Raw genomic sequence first — 9,039 nt, forward strand, 5'->3', positions numbered from 1 at the left:
CTGCTACAGCCGTGCTGCCACCTCTGCCCCACCTAACCTCCGACCTCTGGCCGGTTTTGCTTGGTGTGTGTGCATGTGCAGGTGTGTGGGTGCCTGTGCACACGTGTGTGTGTGCACACACCTTTCTCCTTCATAAAGCATCTTCTGTTTCCCTCATCCCTCATTGCTTCCCTCCCAGTGATCCCAGTCTTCGCCCTGACCTGGCTTTTTCCTCCGATCAGCCCCTCACTCCCTCATGAGCCACTTCTGTGAGACTAGAGAGACCCTGGAGCCACTTGGTCAGCCACCTCTCACCCCTCCCACAGCCTGGCAGTCCCCACTCAGCCCGCCCCCCCCCCCCCCCCGGCCATGTAGCTGGGAATTGAGGGCAGAACCTACTCTCCATTATTGTTCCCTTCTTCAGGAGCCCCAGCAGTCCATATGGGGACGTGATTGGCCTCCAGGTGGACTACTGGCTCGGCCACCCTGGGGAGCGGAGGAGGGAAGGTGACAAGAGAGATGCCAGCTCCAAGAACACCCTCAAGAGTGTCTTCCGCTCAGTGCAGGTTTCCCGCCTGCCCCATGGTGGGGAGGCCCAGCTCTCCGGCACCATGGCAATGACCGTGGTCACCAAAGAGAAGAACAAGAAAGGCAAGTGACATCTGAGGCCAGGGACGATCAGGGCCACCAGACCCGTCTCCTCTCTCAGAGTCTGGGCCAGAATCTGCTTCTGAGAGACCTTGGATGAAGGTGAAGCTGTGCAAGTATCATGTGGTCCTCAGGGGTCCTGCCTCACCTTGTGGGACAAGACCATTCCTCTCTAACAAAGGAATGGTCCCCAGAGAGTCATTGGTCCCTGTCTACTGAGCATCCACACCTCCGGGACCAAGGCAGTTAGTGTGCCTTAAGGAAGGGAGCCTTTCGGCCTCTGCCCTCAGGGATAGACTGGGTGACAGAGGAGGACACCTCCATGCCACAGCCCCAAGATCACATGGCCCCTTGGAGCAGCGCATTCACCCCACCCTGGAGGCCACTCAAGCCCTGGCCAAGTGGCCCAGTTGGTTGGAACGTCATCCCATATACCAAAGGGTTGCGGGTTCGATCCCTGGGTTCTCTCTCACATTGATGTTTCTCTCTCTCCCTCTCTCTCTCTCTCTTCCTCCCCACCCCCATCTCTCTAAAATCAATAAAAACATGTCCTGGCGGGGGGCGGGGGGGACTTAAGGAGATACAGCCCATTCCAGATAAGAGGGGTGGCTTAAGGCACCAGAAGAAGAGTTGGAGTGGCCCTGGGTCCTGCACTCTGGGAGACTGAGGCAGGAATCCACACAACCAGGCCAGCACTTACTGCTGTCAGTTTTGGTTGTAAACCCGCAGATCTGGCTGTGTACCTGCGCTGTGTGCCCAGGTGACTCTAGGGCCCTCCTAGCACCCCACCTCCCCAGCTGTCAGGACGGAGGCTTCCTGCATCTGCTGGACCCTCCCTCCAGCACCCAAAGCAGCTGGGCCTGTTCAGACCTCTGTTCCGCAGAGATCCCTGAGGGGGTGGGGGGGGCTGTGCCAAAACCTGCATCTGCACCCCCAAGACTGGCCTGGGGGGGCTGTCGGCCCAGCAGTGCCCTCCGTTTCTTGCCTCTCCCCAAGCAGGAGTGGAACAAGGCCCACATCCCAGGCAGAGCTGGTACAAAGCCCAGCCCTGCACAGCCTGTAAGCTCCCCCCAGGCTGCCTAGGACATGGAGCTGGAAGGGACTTCAGAGGCCATCTGGGCCCAGTTCCTCTTACACAGGAAGATGTTAAGGCCTGGGGTGTGGGAGAGGCCCGTGCTGGGATAGGGCAGGAACTCCAAGATCCTGGGAACCTGGGACGAAGGATTGGCTTTCTGCACACCACTTCCCCTTGCCACAGGAAGAAGGGGAAGTAGTGGGGGAGGAGAGGATTGGCTGCTTTACCAGGGGCTGTGACAGATGGGTTCCTGCTTGCCTTCCAGTTCCCACCATCTTCCTGAGCAAGAAACCTCGAGAAAAGGAGGTAGACTCTAAGAGCCAGGTCATCGAAGGCATCAGCCGCCTCATTTGCTCTGCCAAGCAGCAGCAGACCATGCTGAGAGGTGGGTGCAGCCGGGACAGGGGGACAAGGGACTGTGGGGCCGGGAGGTGCTGCCCCCTCCAGGGACCCTGGGAAGATGGCCTTAGTGGTCCTGGTCACACCTCCCTTCCTCTGTCACCCCCAGTGTCCATTGACGGAGTCGAGTGGAGCGACATCAAGTTCTTCCAACTGGCGGCCCAGTGGCCCACTCATGTCAAGCACTTTCCAGTGGGACTGTTCAGTGGCAGCAAGACCACCTGAGGGCACTGTTTCCTGGCCACTCCCTCCTGGCACTGCCACCCACCTCACTGCCTACGGGCAGGGGGGCCAGCAGGCCCAGGTCCAGCACCCCCTTCTGGCCCGGGGGCCTGCATCTCCCTTGCCTAGTCCTGAAGGACACTACCACTGGGGATGCTGCCCCCATCCCACGGCTCAGGCTCCTCCTGGGCAGAGCCCTCCCTTCTTTTTCCACCCCTTCCTCCCTCCCGCTGGTCCGAGGCATGTTGATTTTGCTTTCTGGTGCCAGTCCCTGGAATTGAGTCCTCCTGGCCTGCCTTCGCCTGACTTCAACCTCTTTTCCCCAGTGGCACTGGTCCCCTTCCTGGAAATAGGCTACCTGGAATCCTGAGCAGGGAGTCCAGCCCTGCTGTTTCCTACAGCCCAGCTGTCAGTTGCTGCTCAGCCTGAGCCGCCGGGATCCCTCCCCTCCAGTCATGGGCAGCTCCCACCGCTCCCTCACCCCCAGGACAGCATTTCTGTGGCGATGCTGTGTATTTCTACGACGGAGAGGCCTTCCTGGTCTCCCCACACACATTGCCTCACCACCCCCAAGTCCCCTGCAGATGTGGCCTGTGTCCTGAGCATTTCTTTGGTTCTCTGCACGGCCAGTCTCGGTAGTGCATGTGATGCACCTGGGCACTGGTCCCTGCCCCGTGGCTCCCCTTGTTGATGACTCTCCCTCTGCCTCCCACCCCTCCACCCAGCACAGCTCTGCCTCTTCCTGAAACGCTGGACTCTGCAGAGCTGGGAGACAGACCCCCACAATGTACTGTCTGTGGCCCCCAGCCCCTTCACCCCCCTGTTCCCACCCATGTCCATTTGTCTCCCTTTCCCTGGTCTGTACTTCCCTGCCTCACTCCTGTGCCTCCCAGCCCGGGGTCCCTTCAGCAGGCTCCATTCCTTCCCTCACCCGGGGACTCAGGGATTGAGCCCCTCAGCCTCAACCATCAGCCCTCTTCAAAGAGGCTGAGGCACACCGAGTCCCTCCGTCCCCCACCAGCACCTCCAGAACTTTACTTTTGTCCTCACCCCTTCCAGAAGTTTGCACATAACTTCATTTTGAAAACTGTCTTTCTCATTCTCCATACCTCCCACAGACTCCTCCAGCCCTTACCCACGGCTCAGCCCCGCTGCCCAGAGCATCTCCTGGGCTGTGCCACTGTCCTGCCCCAAGAGGGTGTAGTGGGAGGGACTGAGTGGATGCTGGCTTTTTCATTCAATAAATTGATTTCTTACCAACTAGCAAGCCTTGGGCTTCTTTGCCTCTCGCTGTGACATAGAGTCTGTCCAACCCCACCCCTCTGCACAGTGCAGCCAACTTTGCTCAAAATCAACCAGGAACTGGCTTGGGAAAGAAGCAAATCCCATGTTCTTCATTGTAAAACAGGCAGGAAGGTGTCTTGCCAGTAGGGGGCGAGCAGAGGTCAGAAACAAATAACGCCATTCCCACCGAAGTCCGCTTTTTCCCTGGGATTCAGCATCCCCAAACCCACCTCCCAAGACAGTGACATGTTGCGGGTTCTCTTCTGATTGAAGATTAGAACTTGGCTTCTTCCCCTACTAGGCTGACTCCTAGTTTCTGGAAGTTGGTGAAGTCTGAGGTCAAAGGGCTCTGCCTCTGCAGGTGGAGGGGTGGGGCTGGGGTCTCATCACTGAGGCCCTCCTGCCGCCCTTAACCTTAGCCATGGCAAACAGCCCCAGCCCCTGCTCCCAGGACAGGCCTGCACGCCAAGCCTCCTCTTGTGAACAAGTGTCCAGATGGGGGGCTTGGCATCCACACCCTGCAGGACAACCACAGAGGGGTGGATGGCCAAGTGGGGCAGGTGGTCACTGGCTCCCCAAGCTCCTGTGACCGGATGACCTAACGGGTTTGGCCCTGTGCAAACTCAGCCCAGAAAATGCAACTAGTCATGCCTCCCCGGGGGGACAATCAAGTGAGATCTACGAAAGTGTCCCAGAATGCAACCTGCACATTAGTTGCCAAACAAGGTGTACACCCTGGTCGGTGAGAGGGACACCTCAGATGTGTCTGAGGTGACGAGAGAACATGAGTGTTCCTCGGGCAGCGTGAACGGGCCCACCGGAGGCCTTCCTGGGAGCCGGCAGCGGAGGGCATGGGCAGGGCAGAGGCGGTGGGGACCTGGGAGCCCTGTGGGAGTCCCAAGCTGGAGGGGTGTGGGGCAGGCGGACTGGGGTCCCAGCTCCTCACCCTCTCAGGTTCCAGGGCAGAACTGAGAAGAGGGTGATGGGGAGATGAGAGGAAGGAGGAGGCATGAACTTCTGCAGCCTACCTGCATCTACTCCAGGGCCTCCGCCTCCGCCTGTGACCATCAACCTCTCCTGCTCCCACCCACGGCCCCTCCCACCTCCAGGGCTTCACTCGTGCCAGCCCTTCCCATTCTCTGTGGCTCTTTCACAAACACATGATTTTTTTTCTTTTTTCTTATAAAAACAAGTATTTATTTCTTACAGTTCTGAAGGCTGGAAGTCTGAGATCAGGATGCCAGCAGGCTGGGTTCTGGTGGCAGCTCTCTCCGGTCACAGAAGACTGTTTTCTGTGTCCTTACACGGCAGCAACCACTTCCCTGATTCTTCTTTTTTTTTTTTTTTAGTCTTTACCTGAGGATATGTTTTTATTGATGTTATTTTATTTTTTATTTATTGATTCTAGGAAACTCAGCCTGGAGAGAAACATGGGTTTGTTGTTCCACTTATTTATGCATCCTTTAGGTTGCTTCTAGTATGTGCCCTGATCAGGGATTAAACCCACACCCTCGACGCATTGGGACGATGTTCTAACCAACTGAGCTACCTGGCTAGGGCTTGTTTTCATTGATTTTAGAGAGAGAGGAAGGGAGAGGAAGAGAGAGAAACATCGATGTGAGAGAGAAACATTGATCGGTTGCCTTCCGTATGCACCCCGACTAGGGATCAAACCCACAATCTGGGTATGTACCCTGACCGGGAACCAAACTCAAAACCTTCTTGGTGTACGCTCCAACTGAGCCACACTAGCCAGGGCCACATCCCTGATTCTTGATACCCTTCAGCTTGTCACACCATGTCTGCTCCCCTTAGAGTTTGTTCGCCCTCCCTTTCTCCACACTCCCTCCCCCGCCCCCCACACACACTCCTTCAGGCTGTTTTCTAAAAGTCCCCATACCAAGGTCACTGATGGCCTGGGCTGCCAAATCCAAGGGTCTGTTTTCTTGTGTGGCCCATCAGTGGCATTCCATGTGCACACTCCCTGCTCGAATCACTTTCTCCTTGGCCCACGGCCAGCACTGCTCCCCTCCCACCTGACCAGCTGCTCTCTCTTGGCCTCCCTTAGCAGGGTGCTCTGTCCAGTGGCCTCGAAACACTGGACAACTCGGGGCTTCCGCCTCTGGCCTCTCCCAGCCCTGCGGTGTGAAATGCTCCCGGTGCACAGACTTCTCCCTCCATTCTTCAGTTGCCGAAGCCGGAAACTTTGAAATCATCCTTGACTCCTCTTTTTCTCATACCCAACATCCAGCGCACAAGCAATCCTATAGGCTTTCCCTTCAAGGCAGATCCCGAATCCTCACTGCAGGTCCTCACTGCTTTCACTGCGGCTATTTCCTCTTGTCTGGAAACTGCAAAGGCTCCGCATTATCTTGGCTTCTAGCTGCTCTTCCAGTAGTCTGTTCTACACACAAGAGCCTTTTAAAATGTTAATCAGCCCTGGCTGGTATGGCTCAGTGGTATGGCTCGGTGGTAGAGTGTCAGCGACGCGCACGGGTTCAGTTCCTGGCCAGGGGCACATCCCTGGGTTGCACGTTTCATCCTTCAGCCAATGCTGACATTTCAGTAATCAGATCCCTCTCCCCTGCACACGGGCCTTTACATGCTCTCACTGCCCCCCACCCCCTTTGCCTACTCATCACCTCCTCAGAAAGGCTTTCCCGACCACCCAGCCCAACGCTGTCACCTGCCATAAGTCTTTGTAGCGCCTTAGAATGAGGGCTCCAGGCGGGGAGGGACTGGGCACCCATCACTCTGGACCTGGCAAACACTCAGCTAGCTACGGGAGTGAGTCGGCGTTCTGTCACTTGTCCTAGGCACACAGACTGGTGGAGAGGGAGCCAGGTTTCTAACCCGGCTCATCAGATTCCAGACCCCCTCTCAAGACTTGACTCAGACCCCAACTTCCCACCCATCCCTGTGTCCTATGTGTATGAAGTCCTACTGTGGGCCAGCTCCTGTCCTGGGTGTGATGGTACCAGGATGCACACAGGGTTGGGTCCTTACCTTTATGAGAGCTCTGAGGCTAGCAGGGGAGTCAGACAAACAGACAATTGCCACACAGCACAGCAGGTTGCACGGCAGCCCACGGGGGGGGGGGGGGGGGGGGGGGGCGGGGAGGCGTCTAATGCAGCTTGGGGAGGGGTGTCCGAGAAGATGTCTCAAGGGAAATGACACCTGAGCAAAAGATGCCCAACACGATGGGTGTTCTGGGTACAAAAATAGCAACAACCAGAGATAAGAGAGTCCGGCCCATTGTGAGACCCACGGTGGTTAGTGTGGCTGAAAAGCAATGGGGAGAGGAGAGGGCAGAGGGCCAGGAAGCAGCCGGGCACTGAGGAGCCTGTAGCTGTGATCATTACTGCTCTGTGCACAGCATAGACTGCGCTTCATCCTGCGACCAGGGTGGGGCCAAGAAAGGGCTTTAGGCAGAAAGGTAAGGCGATGGACTTAGAAAGATCACCTGCTACAACAGTGGGAGGAAGTGAGACTGAGACCAGAAGAGTTGGAAGGGAGTTACAGCAATTCAGAAAAGATGTGGCCAAGACATAGGCTAAGGCAGGGTAGAAGAGGTGGGAAAATGGAGACTTGGGCCTTATTGAAGAGGTGGAATCAGCAGGCTGGTTAAGAAATAGAGTCAAAGGAGAAAGAGTCGAGGATGGGGACTGACCATCTGCCACGGGCAAATGGGCAGATGGTGGGACATCCTGGGAGGTGAGAGGTGTGGGGTGAGGTGAGGTGCTATTCGTAGGTGGGCATCCAACTGGAGTTGAATATATGGGTCTGGATGGAGCTCAGGGGAGTGATCTGGGCTGGATGGAGAGCGGGGCTTCCTTGGCATGTGGGAGAGCTGGCCTGGGGCAGAGGTGAGATCGCCCCCCGCCAGGCTGAGCTCCCTCCATCCTGACCATGTAGGGCACCTACAGCCAGCACCAACCTCTTAGCACTTGTTATATCCAGACTTGCTTTCTCTTTGCAGCCCTGTTGCTCGCTTTCATTCGGAGTGTGTTTTCTCTCCCACACCACCATACGCAGACATTGCCTTCTATTTCTTATTTTTTCTCCATTTCATATTTTGTCCATTCACTAGCACCGGATCTGTTCAGTAGTGAGCTTGAACAGATGGTGATAATAAATAACTACTAGGAATAGTGTCTGTTAGGTACAAAGCATAATATTAACATCTGAACTCTGCTACTTATTCCATTCTTTTTTTAATTTTATTTTTTTTAAATATATTTCTATTGACTTCAGAGAGGAAGGGAGAGGGAGAGACAGAAACATCAATGAAGACAGAATCATCGATCAGCTGCCTCCTGCACGCCCCACACTGGGAATTGAACCTGCAACTTGGGCATGTGCCCCGACTGGGAATTGAACTATGACTTCCTGGTCCACAGGTTGATGCTCAACCACCGAGCCACTGTTCTCTTGAGGACCCAACAAGGTAGATAGGTATTAGGAACCTCATTCTGCAGATGAGGAAACAGATGAAGTAATAATATGGGTAAATCTGCACAGCTGGCAAGTGGAGAAACGTGGCTTTGTACTTAGCTCATCGGACCCCACTGAGCAGGCGGGACCCTTTAGTCCGGCTGGGAGGCGCGGGAGGAGAGGTGCAGCTTTGCCATGTGGCTGCCAGGACAGGAGCCAGGAGCCTCTCGGGGGAGCTCTGAGCAGACTCGATTCTTGGCTCAATAGCAGAAAAAAACGGACAGCCAGAGGTGTTCACAATGGCACAGGCCCCTCAGGAAGCGGTGAGATGTGGGGACACATGACCTTTAAGGAGACTCCAATCTTGACCTCCCGGATGTTTCAGGGTGGGGATGATATGCTTGATAGAAGTGCACCCCAGCCACTTCAAAAAAAGGAGTGGCCTGGCCAGTGTGGCTCAGCGGTTAGAGCGTCAGCTCGTGGACTGAAGGGTCTAGGGTTCGATTCCCATCAAGGGGACATACCTCAGTTGCAGGTTCGTCCCAGCCCGTCAGGGCATGTGCAGGAGGCAACCAATTGATGTATCTCTCTCACATCAATGTTTCTCTCTCTCCTCCTCCTCCTCCTCTCTCTAAAAAATCAATAGGAAAAAAAATATCCTCGGGTGAGGATTTTAAAAAAAAAGGCATGAAGCTAGCCAAGGGGAAAAGAATCACTTAAGAAAGCAGACTTCAGTGAAGTGCTTCTGAGAATCTAAGGCTTCCCCTTGGGAAGCAGAGGGAGGGATTTTGGGAGGAAACAACATTAAAAGCAGCAAGAACAACTTCCCCAGGCTTGGGACCAGTGGGGTAAGCCGATGAGCTCTGTGGAAAATGGCACAAGGAGCTGAATCACCACGGCGTATAGGCTCCTTCCTTTCCTCTCCCTAACTGAGCACCCATCAGCAGCCTGGCCTGGGACCAGCCTCTGGGGGGCGGGGGAGAGGCAGGAAGGGGTGT

At 55.6% G+C, this 9,039-nt stretch overlaps 1 protein-coding gene across 1 annotated transcript in view; it reads left to right on the top strand.

Annotated features, from left to right (window-relative positions):
• Positions 1-3,580, top strand: part of PACS1 (phosphofurin acidic cluster sorting protein 1) — a 101,079-nt gene extending 97,499 nt beyond the window's left edge. Inside the window, exons 22-24 of the mRNA XM_079788104.1 lie at positions 404-630; positions 1,968-2,087; positions 2,211-3,580. Of these exons, the coding sequence (XP_079644230.1) occupies positions 404-630; positions 1,968-2,087; positions 2,211-2,326 (463 nt within the window). The 3' untranslated portion in view covers positions 2,327-3,580. The remainder of the gene's footprint in view (positions 1-403; positions 631-1,967; positions 2,088-2,210) is intronic.
• The last annotated feature ends 5,459 nt before the right edge of the window (positions 3,581-9,039 follow it).

Source organism: Cnephaeus nilssonii (genome assembly GCF_951640355.1).
Source record: "Cnephaeus nilssonii genome assembly, chromosome: 13".
NCBI classification, from domain to species: domain Eukaryota; kingdom Metazoa; phylum Chordata; class Mammalia; order Chiroptera; family Vespertilionidae; genus Cnephaeus; species Cnephaeus nilssonii.